The 21854-nt window shown below is 49.7% G+C and overlaps 1 protein-coding gene across 1 annotated transcript in view; it reads right to left on the reverse strand.

Moving 5' to 3' along the window:
* Positions 1-1154: 1154 nt before the first annotated feature.
* TGFA (transforming growth factor alpha) overlaps positions 1155-21854 on the reverse strand; it is a 105988-nt gene continuing 85288 nt past the window's right edge. The window contains exons 3-6 of the mRNA XM_059187988.1: positions 20943-21060; positions 9899-10048; positions 6898-7007; positions 1155-4949 (exon numbers count right to left, since the gene is read on the reverse strand). Of these exons, the coding sequence (XP_059043971.1) occupies positions 4942-4949; positions 6898-7007; positions 9899-10048; positions 20943-21060 (386 nt within the window). The 3' untranslated portion in view covers positions 1155-4941. The remainder of the gene's footprint in view (positions 4950-6897; positions 7008-9898; positions 10049-20942; positions 21061-21854) is intronic.

Genomic DNA, 21854 nt, shown 5'->3' on the forward strand with positions numbered 1-21854 from the left:
ATTGGGGGACAGCTGCCAGGCCAGCGCACTTGGGACAAGGAATTGCCTAGGTTTTCATTTTCCTGCAGGCCAGGTAGATGCCAAGCCCTCTGCAGCTTGGACAACACGTTCTGTGGGCTTGCCCTTGCTCTGGAAGCTGAGCATCCCCTGGAACCAAGAGCTCATGCTGTCCTGCCACTATTTTGCTCTCTGCTGCATCTGCATGAGCTCCTCCTAGGTCGCACACGTGAGGTCCGCACATGGGTTAGCAGGGCAGGGGCCTTAGCCATGGGGATTCAAGGGCACCGAGGCTTGTAAGAACTGGGCTGACAGCTGTAGAAAGTTTCCTACAGTGAGAAACTGGGCAGCAGGGAGCAGGGTGAGTGACTGAGGGTGGGGTGGGATGGGGTGGGGTGGACAGGTCTGCTTTTTCTCTTCCACTAGGTTAAGCAGAGAAATTCCAAATAAATGCAGGCCTTAAGTTATGACTGTACATTCTGATATCCATTAACTCTGAACACCTAAGGGGCAAACTGCAGTGTTTCATTTCCTCTGCAAAACCTCTATAAAGCTTTTCCTAAAAGCTGCGTCCCCCGCCCTCACTAACGTGTCTTTTGCTGAGTCCTAGAGTACAGTGGTTCTCTGACTTGAGCATGTATTGGAAGCACCTAGAAGGTGGAGGGGGCGTGGGACACCTCTGGATTTTAATAGTCTGGGGGAGGGGCCTGAAAATTTGCATTCCTGAGATGGGGCGGCTGGTCTGGGGAGCACACCTGGAGAACCACAGGAAGGAGGCAGGGCAATGTAGGGAATTCAGGCTTATAATTCAGGCTCTCTACCTTATAATTCAGGCTTCCTTTGCGTGTTGTCTGCAACTGGTCCAGAATTAGTTTTTGCAGGTCAGTCTCTCAGCCAAATCTCAGTTCCTTTCGGGGGCGGGGACTGTGTGTTTTATACTTTCGTCTGCATCATTTGGCGTATTGTCAGACACCTAGCAGATGAAAGGCTAATATATTGGGAACTTTGTGGAGGGTTTGGTTTCTTCAAGCAGACAGGGATCAACTCTGGTGAATTTGAGGATTCCCACATTTTGCAAAAGAGCATCTAATTTTTCCTCATCACTTGCATGCATGGAGAAGATTCTTAATTTGCTTTTCAGTAACATGCCACTCTCATGAAAGAAAAGCTCCAGTCTTGATTTAGGGGGAAAAAAAAAAGTTCATTCCTTCATCCTTCCAAACAAGGTACGGTACAACTGGACAATAATGCACATGACTGAAACAAACAGAACCACATTTTATATTGCTCACTACTCTTTAAATAAGTATAATTCCGATATTAAGGAAAAGAACTGCTAATCACATTAACACATTACAGAAATCAAAATTAACTTATCACACAAAATAAATTAAAACATTAAATATTAACCTTTTCAGTGCAACATATACAGAAGTCAGAGTAACAAGTTCTAAAAAAAAAAAAAGCCTCAGGTTTGTTATCATAAAGATAATGGAAAGTTGAATACTTCAGTAAGTTACTACCCTAGGAAGAGGGGCTGCTTTTCAGTACTGTGTGTTGTTCACCCCTAGATCTTTCCAAGAGCTTGGTAAAATCAGTGGCTGGAGAGGACAGGTCTCATGTTCCCACACTGAAAACAACTGTATGTGTTCGTCTTCCTTCTGTGATGTCCCCTTGGGTGCTGGGCTTTTGAATCCTCCCCCTTCCTTAGCCGAGCAGGTTGGGAGAAACCAAAGCCCAGATCCTAGAGGGCAGGCAGGGTCTCCTGAGTAGTGCTGGAACCTTGTTGATCCATTTCTGCCAATATTGCCTGGAGAAGAGACTCCACGCGCAGTGAGACAACCCAGCCCTGGAAGACGGGCCTGAAGAGGCGCCTTCTTCTCCACCTGCAGAGCACAGATTCCCAGGAAGCTCTAGAACCATACCTCCTCCTACATCCCCGACGCATGGGCAGCTGAGGTGCCAATCCCACCTCCTCGCTTCTTAGGAAAATAGACTCTGGGAGGCTGTGCGGCCTCCTCTGTGGGAAGACAACGGCCGAGCTCGGATCTTGCTTGATTTCAGGTGTGTCGGAACCATCTTCCAGATCAGTGTGGACTGTTGTCTATCTTTCCATCTAGAAGAAAAGGTTTCTGGCCGGTATGCTTAGACCCATCACAGCCTGCAGAGCAGTGGGCGAATCTAGGCTCCATAAAATATTTGCAAGCACCCCCTCTTCTTTTTTTTTAATGGGGGTGTTTCGCTTCTCCTGAGATGGACACCGGAAGCTGCTTTGCTTCCCACTCCCAGGCATGCGGCTGCGGACCAGGAAAGGCCTCAGGAAGGAATCCCTAGTCATATCCTCAGGTTTCTCGAGGCCAAGGAAACACAGGGAACCCATAAAGATGGATTTGAAGATGCATTTTTAACCTCAAAAGGGGACATTTTTACAGCTAGCTCAAAATGTACCAATACCAAGAAATGGCCCAGGAATCCAATGTTTGCTGGTCATCTGATTTTTAAAGAGAAACTACAAAGAAGCAAGGTTCTCCTCTCCTGGGCACGGACAAAGGTCCATCCAGGCCTGCCTTCACCCAGTCTCTGTGGCTAACTCTTTTCAGACCTGCTGGTTTGCCAAGAACTGCCTCGGGAGCCACGCACAGGGAGGCACGCTGCTCGTTCCCCGCACGGTTCACGAAGTGACTGCACGGGCGTGAGGAAAGGGGCGCCGAGGACCAGAGCCTTCCCGGACACTGAGGTGACGTCCCTGCAGGGAACCTGGAAGGCTCTCATCCCTCTCTTACACCTCCGCAAAGCCTCTCGGGCTCTTGGAGACCAAACACAGGTCCTGCCCTCCCTCTGGTGACGAAAGCCCCACAAAACATCTCACGTGGGTTCCTCTTCTCTAAAGGCAATCAGACCTCAGAGAGTCTCTAAAAGACCGAGGAAAGATTGTGCTAGAGTCAGAATGTGACTGAAGCTAAAGACACACTACACCCCTGGTCTCTCTCGCCAGGCTCTCAGACTTTCTGGAGGGTCTGGTGAGAGAAAAGAGCGAAAATTGGGGTGTCTGCAATCCCGTGCCAGTGGGACGGGTCTCTGAGCCAGATGCGACAAGTGGGCCTCCGTGTGCCTACCCGCGGCTGGAGGACGGGCGCGAGAAAGGAAGCTTCAGCCCGGAAGCTGTGTCAAAGGCCTCAGTAGCGGGCCAGCAGGCGAGCAGAACCCGTTTCTGCCCTCACTGCTTCTTCATTCCGTCATCCCATCCGAGTGCCAGAGCTAAGACGCACGGCACATAATGGTCTCAGTTGTAACAAGTAAATTCATCGAAACGGACAGATTGGGGAAGAAGAATTAAGGGAGGACAAAATAACCTGGTAGAAATTTTAAGCCAACTTGCTATATTTTAAAGGCCTCTTTCGTGATGGGTGGGGCCAGACACACTAATAGGTAGAGATCTTTCATTTTTCAAATATTAGTGAATACAGAGTTCCCTTACGTAAGGACTTCACATACTATTTCACTGTTATTCTGTGTACCGTTTTTAATGAAAATGTCTGGGGGTGAGCTCTCTGCTGTTTAGCTGGAGGGAACCAGTGTTTCCCACAGGCAAGCCCAGGAGGTCAGAACACACCCAGAGGCCCATGAAAACATTTCTCCTTCTCTAAGGGGAAAGCAAGACCCATCCTGGTAGAGGTGACTTGTTAGAGTTTTTGTTAATAAAACCAGCATCCTGAATGAAAAAGAGAAAAAAAGAAAAAAATCACGGGGACATTTCTCCTAATGCTAGAAAATAAATAGGAAGGTTAAATTTCTCCTTTTAAAAATAAATCCACAAATAAACCAAACAGCAACATGGAAAGTAAATGACCAGTCCCCTTTTCGTGGATGTGGCCCGGAAGGCCTGTGGCTCTCCGCTTGTGCTCTATTTCTAAATACATGGAGGGAACACTAGGAAGTTAATCTGTCTAATCGTGGAGCTGGGCAGTCCTGTGTTCGTCCCGAGGAGAGGCACACACAGGCACTCTCTCCTCTCTCCCCACAAAGCTACAAATCTTTGCTGCTGGACTGGCTAGCTTTTCTACTGGAATGTATCTGGGGGCCCTTCCTTGCTTTGTGTCTTAAATGCAAGACCTGTGAGCCCCAGTCTTCGCTCTCATCAGCAACTCCTCCTCTGTTTCCAATTCTGCACCCCCGGGGGGCTCTTCCCAAGCCTTAGCTGTCCCAAAGGGGCCAGACGGTTGTAATCAGTCAGCTAACTTTTCAGCCAGCATTACATACATCATTCGTGTAGAAGTCTGAAAAGGTTTTATGCTTTTTACATTGACTTAAGAGATTAAAAATGAAACCATCATCCATCTCATAAATAAGAAATGATCTCCGAGGCTGCTGACGACTTGGGAAGGTCCTCGGCATCGTGTGTCTGTGGAAGATGTTGGGCTTGGCCGAGGGGCTCGGGGGCAGAGGACATACATGGCTCCTCTGACATTTGGCATCTTCCCGTAACCAATAGTTATCCTTTTCCACCTTCTTCTCCAATAAACGGATGAGAAAAAACTCAACGACAGCAATCTCTGGTGTTGAGGAGGATGGATACTGTTGTGGGGAGACGGGCCCATGGAAAAGAAACACAGCCTGGCCTCGGCGACTGGCAGAAGACCACAACATGTCTCTGGGCTCCGAGGCCGGCAGACGCACACACCTTAGCTATGTCAACCAGAAGTCCACCCCTTTGCAATTCTTTTTTGACCAGTCTTGAAACCGTGATCCACTGATTTCTTCTCTAGGTCACACCAAATAACCCCAAGCAGACAGAGTTCTTGACAGAGTTGTGAAGGAAGGCCCACAAAAGACAAAAAGGCTGCACAGGTGATTGCTGGCAGAGTAGGAAGCCAGCTGGTCCTGAAGAAGTCCTTTCTTCCTCAGGCTGCCACAGTCTATCTGGCCAAACTCCCTCTGGGCTCTTCAGACCACTGGAAGGAAGGAGAAACAAGTTAAGTGCTGCGGGCCAGCCCCCCAGCTGTGCTAGGAAAACAAGCTCGGGACAGAAACTTGGAGATGCATCAGCCAAGGTCACCAGGTTCTCTTGGGCAGACAGGCCCAAGCCCAGATTCCTCTGGTTCAACCTCAGGGGTAGCAGCTTCTGAAACTGTGCTTCTGGGACCAAAGGCAAGGCTGACTGAATGTGAAGTGAGTCACAGTAGCAGAGAATGGGGATACAGCGTGCTGTGAGGAGAGTCCGCCCAGCTTGGGGACAGCTCCCCTGGAAGGGGTGGCCTGGTGGGCAGCTCGTGAGCTGGTCCAGGACTCTGGGTGGCAGAAGGGCTTCCCCTCAGGCCATCTAAGATTGGACCCATTTGTTCCTCAATGGGTGGGGCTCTGAGGCATTCTCTATGGCGCATGGGAGGCAGCTCTAGAGTCCAGTTCAGCCTGGACATCCTCCTGCCCTTTTCCCTCCCGTGGCTCCTCGGGAGCTGGAGAGGTACACGTCATCTCCAGGAGCGGCCTTCAGTCTCAGTGGCCATCTCTGGAAGGCCAGACCCTTCTGCGGTGCAAAGATAATGTCCTCCCAAATGCGGGCAGAGAAGGAACATTAATAAGAAACTTCCTCTACCTTAAATAGCTCTCCTGAGGTGAGCACAAATGGCACAAAATCTACTATAAATTTTCTGAAAAGATTTCAACTGTTTTTCTATTGGTGCCAAACAACAATCTAAAAACTTCCTTAGCTCAGTGGATGGTCCTTGGAGGCAGCAGGAGAGAGGGGTGCGGGGGCCTTCAGAGGCCCTGGTTCTTATCCTAGTTCCCTCGTGGACTGATGGTTGGACCCAAGCAGACCTTTGGCAGACTCAGTTTACCCGCACCACTCACAAATCCTCCTCCTCTTAAGGCCGTTAGAAGGATGAATAGATTAGCATCCTTAAGAGCTGTGGGCCTCCTAGCTGACAAGAACTGCTCATGCACAATTACTACGGCTCCTGAAGAACAAATAAAGTGCTCCTGGGCCTTCGGTGCCTGCCAGGGCAGATCGCCAAGAGGTTTAATGGACATGTCGGTGCTCCAGCTTCCCAGCCGCCCTTCTTCCTACTCTCTGCAACCGTGAGCTTCTGGAATGGAAGCTGCTGACTAGAGAAGGTCACCCTTGGTGTTAGCCTGCGGTGACGGTCTCCTGTTCCACTACTTCCCGAAAAGGAAGTAGCCTGCGGTGACGGTCTCCTGTTCCACTACTTCCTGAAAAGGAACTTCAGGTTTTTGATGGGCTTGACTGGTCACAAGAGCATTTCAGAAAACCTTGTTGATGGGTGACTCTCCAGGGCTTGTCTGGATAAAGGAGCCATTTGCCTCCATGAGCCCCGAGTTGGTCATACCCAGGTGAGGACTCCTGAGAAGCAGGTTTGGTCCCACTTCCGGATGCCCAGTATTCTTCGTGGATGTCAGTGAAAATACTCACGAAGCAATGGTAAGCTTAAAGATCACAAGAGCCCAGAGCTAAACAGTGGTCTGAGAGCTGTAGGCCAAATCCCTCATTTCACCGATGGGAGAGGGGAAGGGACCTGCTCAAGGGAAAGAGAGCGAACATCCGTTGTGTCCACAGTTTGTGATACACTCTGCTCAGTCCTTTACATCAGCACTCATCCAATTTGCACAACTTTTAAATAAGAAAACGGAGGCTCAGAGAGGCCAACCAACTTGTCAGAGGCCACACAGACTAATGAAGATAAAAGAGCTTTTTTCTGAGTGAAACGTACCTTAGGATAAACTCAACCTGACTTGGGGTGGATCAAAACCCTCTTCCTTTTCTCCCTCTTCCTGCATCACCCTCTAAGAACGTCTGCCCTGCCCTGGAGAAGGTGGTGGTCCCCTCTCCATCCACTCGTGTCTCCCAAGGGAGAGAGGCCCCTCGTCGCGACAGCCCCTTACCTGTTTCAGAGTGGCAGCAAGCAGTCCTTCCCTTCAGCAGGGCGCTGGGCTTCTCGTGCCGGCAGATGAGAGCCTGGCACCACTCACAGTGTTTTCGGACCTGGCAGCAGCTGTGGACAGAGAACATGGGCTGGGCAGGAGCCTAGGGCAGGCGGGCCCAGCTGGTGCAGCGGTCATGGGAAGAGCCTGCTGGGTGGCTCTGGGCTCTGCAGCGACCTTCCCACCGGGGCCTCCAGAGGGCCAGCTGCACATAGCCAGGGGCTGAGCACCCTGCAGGGTGGTGGCTTTTGGGACAGATGCTGGCTGGCAACAAAGGCACCTGTTTGGCCCTCAAGGACCAGCTCTGCGAGCACAGCTCTGCTCCTGGCTCTCGGGGCAATGCAGCAGGTGGGGAAGCCCTCAGAAGGGTGGTCAGTGCTGGGACAAGGCAGCCACTGCGGGCTGGCGGGGCTGTGAGGGTGTGTGTGGGGGAAGCATCCCTCACGTCCTTGCCAGCAGCAAAGCAAGGAACAAGGATGGGCTGAACAGACCCGTGGGAAGAATGAGAGAATGAGTTGCAAATCGCCACAGCTTTGAATCTTTCTGTGGACTACCATTTTCTAGCTGTGGCAAACCCAACCTCTTGGTGAATGCGTGTTACCCGGAGCCCTGGAGCCCCAGGTTTCTGAGTGCTCCTGCCCCACTCTGTGCACGGGAGTGAACAGTGTGCAGAGTTCACATGAAGAGAGAACCAGGGAACCCAAAAGAAGGGCAGAAGAAAGCACTGAGGAAGACACTGATGATGCAGAGACACTCAGAGCTCTTTTGCATGGGATATCACAGAGGACTTTGTTTCTCCTCATTCTAACCTTGACCTGTGCCTAATTCGTGCATCTTCACTGGGGATGGGCAGGGTCTCCTCGTGGACATGGGCCCAGAAACAAAAGAGAAAACAAACCTGTTGCTGTGTTGCCCCCTTGGGGCCTGGTGGCATTTCATGATCCCCAGCCCCTCTCTCTGGGCACTATCCTGGGAAGGCCGCCAGGGCCCCCGAACCTTTGAGCAGCAGAGCCAAGAAGGAGCCTGAGACCTTCCTGCCCAACACACTTCTGTCCTGGGTGGCCAGAGCAGTCTGCCTCTGCATGGCGCCCTGCTGAGCTGCAGAGTCCCAGATCTGGAGGGATCTAGAGGACCCGATTCCAGATCCATCCATCACTAGAGGTTGTCTTTTGCAGTCGGCTAGCAGTGGGCTTATCCCAGCCACTTCCTAGCAAGGAGCGTTCCAGGGCAGTGTGACTAAGGCCTCCAAGTACCTCTGGCACAGAATAGGCTGGTCCCAACCAACTCTCCAACTCAGGAGGGCCCCAGGCGCAGGCACCCAGTGGCCTGGCTGGGGTAAGGGCTTAGTGTCTGGCTCAGGGATTCTGGACTGGTCTCTAGCAAGGATGGGCTGGGACAAGACAGAGGGGAAGGGAGGGGCGCCTGGGTGGCTCAGGGGTTAAAGCCTCTGCCTTCAGCTCAGGTCATGATCTCAGGGTCCTGGGATTGAGCCCCACGTCGGACTCTCTATTCAGTGGGGTGCCTGCTTCCTCCTCCTCTCTGCCTGCCTCACTGTCTACTTGTGGTGTCTGTCTGTCAAATAAATAAATAAATAAATAAAAATCTTAAAAAAAAAAAAAAAAGAAAGAAAAAGAGGGGAGGTGAGACTGGCTTCCTCCCTGGGAATGAGAGAGGCCATCCAGGCATCAAAATTAGCTTTTAAATCCCTCTGGAGAAGCTCACAGGGGCATCCTGAGGCTCTGGGACCCTCCTGGCCACAGAAATAGAGGATAGTGGACCTGACAGGTGAGTACATACAGCCTGACGACCACAAGAACTGCCCTCGTGCACAGGAGAGTCTGGGCTATGTTACAGCATGAGCTAGGGCTGCTCGTCCACCACCTTTTCCAAGACAGGTGGGAGTAGAGCATGTTCGGCTTGAAGAGGAAGGAAAGGCCAGCTCAGTTCAACCTCATCCCTCACCCTTTAATGCTGGCTTGGACCGGCTCCCGTCAACAGCGTGGGGCTCTATGGGACATCAGTTTGTCACCAGAGCCGGAGGTGTGTATGTTGCCTCAACAGTGGCAAACCAATAACCAAACAGGACAGAGACTCCTTATTTTTTGTCCAGACTGCGGACAGCCTCAGAGGGCTCCTGTCTGGCCTCCTTCATTAACACACAGCGGCTTCCTCCAGCCCTCACCAGAATGGCCCATCCCCCACTGTCTCCATCCTGAGTGAATCTACATCAAGCTGACTGGGAGCCTTTAGCCCTTCTGGGAATGCCTTATGCATCACCGACTCTGTATACTTTCTTAGAGGACCTGCTCTGTGAATTAGAGGTCTCTAGACATTTCCAGGGACCACATCTGCCCAGATGCTGTGACTACAGCACTAGGGAACTCTGTCTGTGGAGCAGTCCAGTTGGGAGATATGGGCAAGCAAATAAGCCCAAGAAAAGGGTCTCCCTTGGGCTAGGGCTCAGGAAGGCTTTCTGGAAGATGCAAGATGAGTTTTGGAAGACGAGAAAGGGCAGAGGAGTGGAGAAGGGGGAAGGGCTGCCATCAGCCTGTCCAAAGAGCAACTGAGACCTCCAACATGGCTCTGGGATTTGCAAAGTGTCTTTGGCAGAGAGGAAACTCCTCTGCCGCTTGCCACTGGAAGCTGGGAGTCACTTCTAGTTTGCTCTGGAATGCCCGCACATGCCCATCATCACTCTGGAGGCTCCAAACCCAACAGCAGGCAGAGAGCAGATGAACCTCTGCTTCCCCGCTGGCTTCCAACAGCGTACAGAGCCCCCACTGGGGACCCTCCCAGGATGGGTGCCCTTGACCGCGGGTGGCCATGACCGAAATTCCTCTCGGCTCTGCTGACACCAGTCAGACACCCCAGCAGTAAACCATGCCCAGGTGGCCGTGTCGTCTGGCCATGGGACTGATGGCTCGGGGAGGAAGTCCGGACTTCAGGGGTGACAAACACTTACTGTATCAGCACACATGCGATGATGAGGACAGCCAGGGCCACGATGGAGACCACCACCAAGGCGGTGATGGCCTGCTTCTTCTGGCTGGCGGCCACCACGGCCAGGAGGTCGGCATGCTCACACCGCGCACCCACATACCCAGAATGGCAGCTGCGGAAGAAAGGAACGTCAGCATGTTCTTCTGACAGTGCTCTGGTTCCCCCAACCTTCCTCCCGCTCCCAGGGAAGGCTGGGCCAGAGGGTCCCAAAGCTGTAGGGAGAGTCCCAAGGAGCCCCTCCAGCCTCTGCAACTCAAGGCCAAGGTGTCTGAAAACTCGCTCCTCCTTCCCCGTGTGGGCACCTCTTGGTAGGAGGACAAGGGGCCACTAATCAGCTTGCTGATGTGAGGAAGCACCTCACTGTAATGCACTAGGTCAGATGCTGGGGACAAAGAGGGCAGCACATGTGTTTAGGACACCAAGTTCATTTTGGCAGTTCATAAAAACCCAGGTTATTTTTAAACTAAGTGTATGTATTCAGAATTCGATGATAAGAGAAAGAAAACACACCAAACCAGACACAGGCTGTGGTCTGCTTTTTGATTATCTTCATCAAATTTAATTAGCTCTATGAGCATTTACTGTGGGGAGGGGCGCAGCACACAGTGTTCCTCCTGAGGTAGGGGCCAGTGCCACCTTCTAGTAAATGCAGGACCTGGGAAGCCACCAGTCGGCTTCTCATTTCCAGTGACACTTGGCCTCGTCCACTGGAGATCGGTAAGGGCACAAAAGAGGTCATGCCCTTGAACGTGCCCTGTGGCCTGTGAAGGTCACTGCCTATACCAAGGTGATATTACTGGTATTACTAATATCCAAAATCTCTTTCACTTAACAGCCTCTTCCCTCAGAAGGCTGATGTTGCTCACAGCCCCCTCCTCCCCCAACCATCCTGGGCCGCCACAAGTGGTTCTTGTAGGATGTTCCCCAGGACTGGTTCCAGCCATAAGGAAGGGACGGTCATTTTCTGATGCAGGCATTCTCCCCCCTCCAAGCATATGAGTTTGCTCAACAGAAGACACTTCGCTTATGCACAGGTCCCACTGCCCGGATGACTTTGTGATTGTAAAGAAAATGTTTGATCACCACTGTCTTCTCGGAGGGGAAGCTCTCTTCCCACAGGGACTTCCCCAAGAGCAGCCTTGCACCAAACATCACACACTGGATTTAAAGTTCTTGTTTTTTCCCCCAAGACACGGCAATGATTAGATAAACTTTTTTTTTTCTTTTTAAAGGCGTCTACCTTTTGATGAAATAGCCAGTCAGTCACCTTCACATTTAGATTAAAAGGCCTTTGAAGAACAAGGAGAAAGGAAAGGGGATTAAGGGTCCCTGTTGCCTGCTCCTGTGTCAGGGGCATTACCTTTGTGGTTGCCCTAAGCCTGTGCTCCTGGGCTGCCAGACCCCAGATGCCAGAGGGATAACTTGGAGCCACGAGATAAACACAGTGTATTTTTCTGGAGCATAGGTTTCACTCAATGTTTACAAAAATTTAATCATTTTAGGGGCGCCTGAGTGGTTCAGTGGGTTAAAGCTTCTGCCTTCGGCTCAGGTCATGATCCTGGGGTCCTGGGATCGAGCCCTGCACTGGGCTCTCTGCTTAGCAGGGAGCTTGCTTCCTCCTCCCTCTCTCTCTGCCTGCCTCTCTGCTTGTGATCTCTGTCTGTCAAATAAATAAATAAATAAAATCTTAAAAAATATTAATCATTTTAATGTGAAAGGAACAGGTACAGTATAGTTTAAGATTTAGGACACACAGGAGATGCTGCAAAAACTGTTGCTTAAGGTTTCACCTGGGATTCCAGAGCGCACAGGCTTGTCTTCAGCACTGTTTAGTGGGAGGCTTTCACTGGGGCTCTTTATCCCACAGCCCGCTTGTTATATGCTTTACTTAAAGGTATTTTTTAGTTTGAATTCAGGCCTTTGCTTTTCTGTTAAGGGTTACTGTACATTTGACATACGTTCTGCCTTTTAATCCTTGCCCAGAAAAAATCAAGTCATTGACCTGTGCTGCCCTGCTAGGGAAAGGAGAAATTCACACTCAGGTCTGCTCAGCCCAGAGTCTGGGTTCTTGCATAGCCCAGTGTCCGGGCTGCTTCCTCCCTGGGCAGTGCGGTGAGGGTCTATGTGCTTGTTTGTGAAAGGTCTAGGCTATAGAAGGTAAGCACTCCCATTTCTGAAGCGTTCCTACCCTGACCTGCAGGCCCTGGGAGAGGAGGGTTCTAACATCTCCCCAGGCACTTGGTTCTGTGAATCTTATGGACTTAATCCATCAACACGGGGGACTCCAAGAAATTCTATTTAAACAAAAGTGTGGCATCCAAGCTCTAATTACAGCACATACCATTTATTGCCAAACTCCTATATGAATTGATCTCTTTTAATTCCAACAATCACAGGCACATGTGAGCTCAGGGTGGCTGTTTACCTTCTTTACAGATGAGGTAATGGGGGCCTGGGGGCTTCTCAGGGTTTAAAAACTAACGATCTCAACCAGGAAGGCTGGTTACTATCTGCATTACTAGGGTAATGCAGATCGGTGTGGAAGACACTCTGGGGTAGTGATTTCATGACAAGCCCACAAACCTCGGTGCCAGAAGAAAGACGGATTGTTCACTGCCCCCTAAAGAGGTATCCTTGCTGTAGGCGTGGCAAGTCGCCACGGTTTCCTCCAAACAGTGCCATCTTAACTCAATGAGAAAGAAAACCCTCTGGGCTGGGTCACCACCTTCTGCTGACTTTCCATATGCTTCCTTTCAGAGGAACATTCCCCGTTTGTGTGCTGGGCACTTTACAACCAGTGTGGCCTCAATACTGGCAGGGGTCCTAGCCCGGTGGGAAAGTCTTCATGTCAACAAGAATGTCTCTGTCGCCCAGTGTCACAGCTGTAAAAACTCACATCTCAGTCTCCCTGAATTAGGGAGCCCAACGTGCTCATGAACAAAAACTTGCCCAGCGAGGCACACGGTTGCTGCCTAACAGGCGAGACTCCAGGTCATGGCCTTGGAGAGCACTGAGAAGAGTGGATCTTTGCCCCAAGCAGCCCAGGTGCAGCTAGGAGGCAGAATCACCCATGATCCAGATCCTTGGGCCTTACCCAAGATCAAAATCTCTTGGCAAACAGGTGTTTTGAAAAAAGCCAAAAGCAATTCTGATGAAGCCAGAGTTGAGAGCCACCATGAAGGTTTCCCTAGGGACATCCACTTTGGCTGTCCACTAGAATTGCCTGGGGAGCTTGAAAAAATCCTGAGGTCCATCCAGACCATACTCTAGACCAACTACGTTACTATCCATGGGAGTAAGGCCTGTTATGAGTGTTTCTAAAGCTCCCAGATGATTCCACTGGGCAGCCAAAGTCAAGAGCCACAATTTAGAGTTTGGGGCCTAGGGGTGGAGGCAGGCCCCTTCTTCTCCCCGATCGTCTGTAACAGTGGGGAGGATTCCCAGTTGCTTTTTTATAAGGTGGGGAAAAGAAAAAATTTGGTGACATAACTTTTCTTGAAACAAACAAATAAGCAAACACTTCCCAAGCTTCTACTGATATTAGACTTCATTATGCCGATTATATTAGGCACAAGTCACATAAGGAGGGGAAGAGTCACCTCGCCTGGTTGCAAATGAATCAGGCCTGACTCAGCTGCTGTTCTCTCTTTCACCTCAGCTAGGCCCTCGTTCCCACCTGACTGCATAGTGGAATCGCCCAGGAAGATATGGAAAATGCCAGGGCCCACCCCCAGAGATGCTCATCCAGTTGGTCTGGGCCCCCAGGTGATTCTAATGTGCATCCAGGCCTGAGAACCACTGAGGTAGAACCATGGCTTAAGTGCACAGACGTAAGAACCAACAATTTGAAACCTGCATCCTCCTTCTCCTTCCTTTGCTCCCTCCCCCTCCCTCTGGGCATTCCCTCAGGCCGGTGGCTATAAAATGGTTCCCCACCTATCAGGCGGGGGTGGGGGGTGGTGGGGGTGGGAGGGTAGCGGAGTAGAGGGAGTGGGAGATGCCACACCCCTGTTTCAGAAAGGAATCTGAACAAAATCCGAGTTGTTTTATCACAAGGGGGAATGGAAAATGGGTTAAGACTGAACATGTTCTTATATCGTTTGACCAACTTCATCTGTCTGTCTGTAGTGGGTTTTACCAAACACGAAGGTCCTGGAATGCTGTTTTGTCTTCAGGGTTCTGAAATGAGGCTCTGGAATCCCATTCAGGCCATTTCTCCCAAAGAAGAACCAAAAAGAAAGAAGCGTACGAGGAAGAAAGAGCGTAGCACAGAAGGCAAAAGGAGGCCCGCTGAGCGGCCACACGAGCCGTCATGGCTGGAGATGAAGGCCGTGTGCTCCAGCCAGGTGGATCCCCGAGGCTTTTCCATTTTTGTCACTCAGTCAAGATTGCTCTGGGGCTTTTCATAGGAGCAAACTGTGGCTGTAGGCCACTCTGTACAGGAAGAATGAAATGACCCACAATGTGCCTTTCTCTCCCCTCTGCTGAGGGCTTATGGACCCTCCAGTCCCACAGACTTGTTCTGGTTTTTCCCTTAAGTCCCTGTTTCACCTGTTCACAGGGCCCTTTTCCAATTTTCAAGAAATATGATCATGCACATAGGGTTATGCTCTTAAATGTCCTTTCTTAAAAAACTTCTCTAACTGGAAAAAGAATGTTTCTAAGCAAATTGGAAAGTATATAAATTATAATAAAGCAGAAAGGAAAAAAAAAAGTGCACACGGTTGCCAACTCTACCTCCCCAAATGGCAAACAGACATGTTTCTCTTTAAACTATTTCTATCTAGTTTTTAACATATATATAACACACACACACACACACATATTTTTTTTTTTTTTACAATTTTGCATCAATATTTCATTTCACATCTCCTCCCCATGTTACTACGTCATTAGAAAACTGCCAGGTATGGGGCGCCTGGGTGGCTCAGTCATTGGGTGTCTGCCTTTGGCTCAGGTCATGATCTCAGGGTCCTGGGATCAAGCCCCGTGTCGGGCTCTCTGCTTGGTGGGTAGCCTGCTTCCTCCTCTCTCTCTGCCTGCCTCTCTGCCTACTTGTGATCTCCATCTGTTAAATAAATAAATAAAATCTTAAAAAATAAATGACAGTAAAACTTACTTCACAGAGTTGTTATGAGAATTGAGTTAATATCTTGTGAAGTGTCTGACTCAAGTGCTGTGTAAGTGTTAAAAATGTAAATAAAAGGATGGGAGCAGTTTTAAGGCTCTGGAGAGACGTTGTCTTTATAAACAATGATGTATTCTCTGGCAGGCGGCTAGTCCTCTTTTAGCCAAGTCTTTTGGCACAGGTCCCAAGACACGGTCTTCAGTATGAGGGCCGAGGACTGAATTGATTAAGGACCCAGGACCATAGTTTTAGAAATATATTTACATGAACCTGTCTGCCATGGAGAAATTCCACAGGGCTGTGGTGGGAGTGGGGAAACTGGCTGGCTGGGGTACAGGCTTCCACTCTGCAGCTCTGATCTTGGAGTCTCATGAACAGCCATGGGTTTGGCGGTCTTCCCGACTTCCACTGCTCCTTTTGGCAGGACCTTACAACATCCTCCGGCCATGGCAATGGTCACAGTGTCTGGTAACTGAGCCCTCCTGCTCTGGGGAACTGGGCTTGAATGTTCTCTGCTGCTGTCTAATAGAACTGTTACGATGATGGAAATAGTCTATATCTGCGCTGTCCCATATTGTAGCCACCAGCCACTTGGAGCGGCCGAGTATTTGAACGGTGGCAGGTGAGGCCTGGAAACTAAATTTTAATGAAGTGAATTAATTAAAATAGCCCTGTGTGTCCAGTGGCTCTCATCTTGGACAGCAACAGCTTTGCAAGCTTATAGTCACTGGGTCCTCATAATGATCCTGTGAAATATTAATATCCCCATTTATGGGACTAAGCCACTTGTATGAGAGACTCAGGTCTGGCCTCCAAATCCATTCACTGCTGTGTTATCCTGCCTGGGGGTAGGACATTCAGTGTCTGCTTCCTATGTGGGGAGAGAGGGAATGAGGTTATGTATGTTCTCCAGACTTATGCATGGAAGAATGTCATAGCTGCTGCTGCTGCTTTTTTTTTTTTTTTTTTAAAGTAAGCTCTAGGGACACCTGGGTGGCTCAGTTAAGCATCTGCCTTCAGCTCGGGCTCCTTGCTCAGCGGGGAGCCTGCTTCTCCCTCTGTCTGCCATGTCTCCTACTTGTGCTCTCTGACAAACAAACAAACAAAATCTTTTATTTTATTTATTATTTTTAAAGTTTTTTTTTTTGTGTTTATTATTATTATTTATTTATTTTTTTAGAGAGAGATCACAAATAGGCAGAGAGAGAGGAGGAAGCAGGCTCCCTGCTGAGCAGAGAGCCTGATACGGGGCTCAATTCCAGGACCCTGAGATCATGACCTGGGCTGAAGACAGAGGCTTAACCCACTGAGCCACTCAGGCACCCCACACAAAAAAAATCTTTTAAAAAAAATAAAGTGGGGACGCCTGGGTGGCTCAGTTGGTTGGACGACTGCCCTCGGCTCAGGTCATGATCCTGGAGTCCCGGGATCAAGTCCCACATCGGGCTCCCAGCTCCACGGGGAGTCTGCTTCTCTCTCTGACCTTCTCCTCGCTCATGTTCTCTCTCACTGTCTCTCTCTCAAATAAATAAATAAAATCTTAAAAAAAAAAAAAATAAAGTGAGCTCTATGCCCAACGTGGGGTTTGAACTCATGACCCCAAGGTCTAGAGTTACATGCTCTACCAACTGGGTCAGCCTGGTGCCCCAAGGTCATAATTTAACCCCTACACACCATCATCTGCCAGCTGTTGGGATGACAGAAGATCTACAGAAAATGGTTCGAGCCCCAAACTGCTCCCTGTCTTAAGCTCTTGGGGTACATCCTCAGTCACATCGTGGCCTGCTGGTAGACTGATGACAGTCTCTTCTCTTCAGATGTCTGACTCTGTTCAGATCCCACTAGAATATACTATGGCCAGGGCCATGTGAAGTGTTTTCCTTGGCTCAGCAATTTGTTTTCACACTTCGCTGTGGGAAAGTCAAGTCAGGGAGTTTAGTCACTGAAGAGCATTTTGAACAGGTGAGAAACTTCAAACTGGTTGCCACTGGCTGGGGACACTGGAACTCTTAAAAACTGTCACCTAGATGTCTTCCTTCAACTGTTTTCCTTTGTTTGAAGGCTTCTACCGGCAGCAGACCAGGAGCACGCTGAATCTGCCTCAGGGGAAAATGGCGTGCAAGTCCTAACCTTGCCTTTCTATGGCTTTTATGTCTCTGGAAATCCTTTTCCTATTTGTTTCCTGAGGTAGTTGGGTGCTAGCGGGGATTTATTAAAGGAAGACATAAAATACCAGCCAGGGTTCAACTGAAACGTAAGTGTTTGATGATTTTATTCACTACCTTTGGCTACTTCTGACTAGTTATTTGTTTTAACTTTTTTTCTCTATCTCATATTTTAGTGTGAGATGTCATTTAGGTTCTCTGGAAACCTAAAGACTATTGTTCTTATAAAAAACAAAGCTTACACGAGACAGTGTTTTAGAAAGAGCTCCTTCTTTTTAGACTCTCAGTTTGGGTTGCTGTGGGTTTTCTTTATAAGGCCATGACATATATGGCCTTCCCTCAAGGTATGTTGGTTTTATTGACCAGAATGTGTGTGTCAGCAAACCCAAACCTGGGGCAGTTCATACGAGTGGGAACAGAATGTTCTGCTTTCTCTACACAGATCACAGTTTCTGGTCTAGTGGGGAATTAATTAATTATGCCATTCTTCTAGGTACTGGAATTACAAAGGGTATAGGGCGTGGTCCTGTCCTCACTTAGCTTAAGAGCTCACATGGCAGGAGTGAGCAAAGTGGGCTGCCATGATTGAGGCGAGCGGAAGCAACAACAGGACAGTCAGGGGCTGACATCTGCTTTGGCATTGGGGAGAAGTGGGGAGAGGGGGGAATGAGGACCAGAGAGGGCAAGCCCTGTTTGGCGGATGGTGGGGCTGGCACACCTGTATTCCAGCCAAATGGCACACTTGGGAATTCAGGCCTGACCTGATGCTACCATCTTTCTGTTTATTCCATCGGGCTGGACATTCACATGGAGAGTGAAACACGGCTTCTAAAATGCTGACAACAAATTAAAACTACCAAAGAACAACGCATATCATCATCCACTGTCCCGTAAAACACATCTGTGGGCTGAATATCACCCACTGGGCTGCCAAGATCTGGTGGGGAAACTGAGGTAAAGAGGTGGTAATTGCTTGCATGGCTATGTATCCCCACCAATGGTCAGCTTCTCCAAACCACAAGGATGGCCCAGCTGTTTCTGGGAGATCCCGCAGTCGGCCCACAGAAAGGACTTTAAGAGTCTGTGGTTGGGGCAAAGAGCTTGGGAATGACCTCGATGTTTCTCTTTACATGGGGAAGATGCCAACACCTTTCTTGCAAATGAAAGAGCTTAGTGACTTGAGATGTTAAAAAGCAATATTCAACTGAGTAAATTTTAAGATCAAATTGGTTTTATTCAGTGATTTATGAATCAGACTGTATCCCATCTAGTCAGTGGAAAGGAGTTCCAAGGAGCAGTACAAGGTGGGAGACTTATGTAAGCAGAAGGGGGCAGAGACAGGGAAAGAGTAAATGACCTCATCTTTCTTTGGGGTACAGAAGGGGTCTATCAATCACTAGAGCTGACCAGGGAAATTCCAGATGGATGGACTAAGCACGTTTCTGGGGCCGGCTGAAACTGCAATTGGGTCAGGTACTATGTTTTGGTTTGGGCTTAGCACAAGTGACTCCATTTTGGATCTGTTGTTTCTTTTTTAGCAGAGATGAACTTTTTAGACCAAGACAGAATGCCCTCTGGGGCAGTAGCTGAGCACACAAGTCTGGGAGTTTGAGTCAATCAGACTGAATCCTAAACTCTGCCATTTACTAGCTCTGGGACTCGGCAAATTGCTTCTGTGAGCTGACTCAGTTTTCTCATTTATGCAACAAGAACAAGAATTCCCACTGGTGAAGGGAGTTGTGAGGACTCAATGAGTTACTATATATGGAGAGAGTGCTGGGAGCCAGGCCTGGCACCTAGCTATAGCTTTTATCGAAAGCTTATTATTAATAGCGATATTTATAATGTGAATTAGGGGAGAGACAGTCAGTCATCCTGATTTTCCAAAAGCAATGGTGTGTAAGTGTGATGGACGATTAGCTCCCCGGGCCAAGAGCGGGGCTTGGGATCCCCAGTGAAGAGAACAAGAAAGCACCAGCACCTCTGCTCCCCCTCTCCCCTACCCCCACCCCTGCCCCATTGGCTTTCAGAAGGCTTCCACCTTTACAGGATAGGGAGGGCTCAAGTTCTGTAGACTTGACCTGGGGGCCTCATGCAGTCCTCCTACAAGGAGGAAGGGAGACAGCCTACTTCACCAGGTGAGGCTTGCGCCCAGGAGGGAAGAGGAAAGCCCCCCCCCCCCCTCCTCGCCTGGCCTTTTCTGCACAGACTCTCCAGAGCCTCAGTAGCTCTCGGGCTAATGCATCTGACACCCTTAGCATCACAGTTAAGCACTCAGCTTCAGGAGCTCGACCGTCGACATCTGACCATAAGCTCTGCCCTGCGATCTGGGCACGAGCTCTCTGTGCCTAACTCGTGGGGTTGTGGGGAGGATTACCTGAGTTAGCACACAGATCATGCCTGGGACAGTGTCCAGCGTGAAGCGAACAAAATTCAGTAAGTGCTGGCTTTTGTTAACATTTTAGTATCACTTACTGGTATTATTAAGTTGGACTGTAAGGCATTGCTACCTTTCCACCAGTCATGACCTATAGAAATGACAACTTCATACAGATGGGAGGTTTCAGTTGGGGGTGGAGGGCGGATTTTGTCCTCCCCCCCCCGCCCCAGGGGACATTTGGCGATCTGGAGACATTCTGATGGTCACCACTGTGAGATGTTCGTTCTCCTGGCACCTGGTGGGTGGAGGCCAGGGTTGCCGCTAACATCCTCCTGCCCAGCAAAGGACTACCCAGCCCTGAATGTCAATAGCACCAAAGTTGTGTATGGGGCCCTTTAAGAGTATTCAATTATGCACAGATTCCTTTTCTTAAAACTTCCCTTCCCCAAATGAATGTGCCTCTCACTGCCTAGAGAATAAAGGCTCACTTCCAATAAGCTCTGGCCTCCAATTTGTCTCCAATCTTATCTCCTCCTGCTGTAGATATAACAGGTAGCCCATAATAGCAGGCCCCCCAATGCTCCAGGCCCGGAATAACCTCTCTGTTCTCCCCACTAGGCATACCCTAACATCTGCTCTGGGGAGCTTTCCTCAAGTGCCTTTCTTTCCCAGGCTGGCTGACCATGGCACTCCCCAGTGGCTCTTAGGTAATGTGACTCCTGGGTCCCATTCCTGGAGATGATGATTCAGTGGGGTGGGGTGGGGCTCAGCTCTACATTAAGCAGCAGCCCCAGGGGGCTTGTGCTCGGCCTGGCATGGAAACCACCACGCGCTGGCGCACATCTTGATTTCCAAGCTGTTTTTTGTTCTGTTACAGTTTATGTACACTAACTGTTTGCATGCACTTCCAGCTTATTTTATTAGCTGTGCTGTAAAGATGCTGGAGGGCAGAGACCTCTTCCTGGAGACGCTGCCTACTCAGAGGGATCCAACCCAACACCTTGCCCTCTAGGAATTCTAATGAGTGAATTAAACTTGGATCCAGAACTTTACAGACTTTGCAATAACCCAGGAGAGACCCGAGGTACTTGTGAAAAATGTGGGCCCTCAAGCTCCAACCCTCAGGGGTTCTGCCTCAGTGGCTTTGGGCTGGGGCCCTGGAACCTGGATTTTTCACCAGCTGGGTATGAAGCAGGTGTCCCTCAGCCTGCTGCTCTGATCCTCCACGTCCAGCTTCCGGGCTATCAGGCATGTCTCGTGGAGGTAAATGTTCTTGTAATTGATTGCTGGGGTGCCCCCAGCCCAGAATCTCAGGACACCAGGGAACACTTACACGCATGCTGGCTTGTCTTCCTGCACCAAAAACCTGCAGGTTCCATGGAAGCAGAACTGACTGTGGGAATCTGGGCAGTCATTAAAGTGGGACACCACAGCGGCAGCCACAGGCGGGTCTGCGGGAGAGAGAGAAGACATTTGGCTCAGACCCATGGCTTAGCAAGACACATATGCAGTTCCTCACCGACTGAGGAGCAGGGGTGCCCTGCTGGTTGGGATTTCTGGTCCCTCCCTGCCTGTCGTCCTCAGCATGCCCTCTCTTTCTAATGGCTGGTCCAGGACCGGAGACACCTGCATCACGGGCTTCCCAGCAGGGCTGTGTTAGGTACTTACCTTGGTCGGAAACAAAACCATCTCTCTCAAAGATTCAGTGTAATTCAGAGATACTGGGGCGATGTTAGCTACCAGAGCATTTAAAGCCTATTCTCCATGTGACCTCATTTTACTTTTGCAAAGTGATAGTGATCATTCTTTTAAGAGAGTCTTCACAAAACTCTGTTTTAAAGCCAAGAAACCAGAAGGTGGTTAGAGAGGAGTACTAATGACCATTAAATTGACACTGAGGAACAACAGCTCATGACACAGAGAGATGCTCATGATGCGATATTGTCAGTGAAACTGGTACATTTCCCACTTGTTCTGTATCATATAATTCTACTGAAATAAACAAAAATTCAGATACAAAGACGTCTGGGAAAGCCATACCTAAAAAACGGTAGCAAGAGGCTCTCTGGGGCAGGGGATGAGGAGTGATCTTAACATGAAGGGGACTTAAAGCCCAGAAGCCCATCCGGGAGCAGCACACGGTGCCGGGAAAGCCGGGAGCGGGCGGGAGGGGCAGCAGGGAAAGAGACGGGTCCTGCTCACAGCCCTGGTTCCCACCACTCACAAGAGCCTGGGGGTGTCACCA

The sequence above is a fragment of the Mustela lutreola genome, chromosome 9 (assembly GCF_030435805.1).
Source record: "Mustela lutreola isolate mMusLut2 chromosome 9, mMusLut2.pri, whole genome shotgun sequence".
Classification (NCBI taxonomy): Eukaryota; Metazoa; Chordata; class Mammalia; order Carnivora; family Mustelidae; genus Mustela; species Mustela lutreola.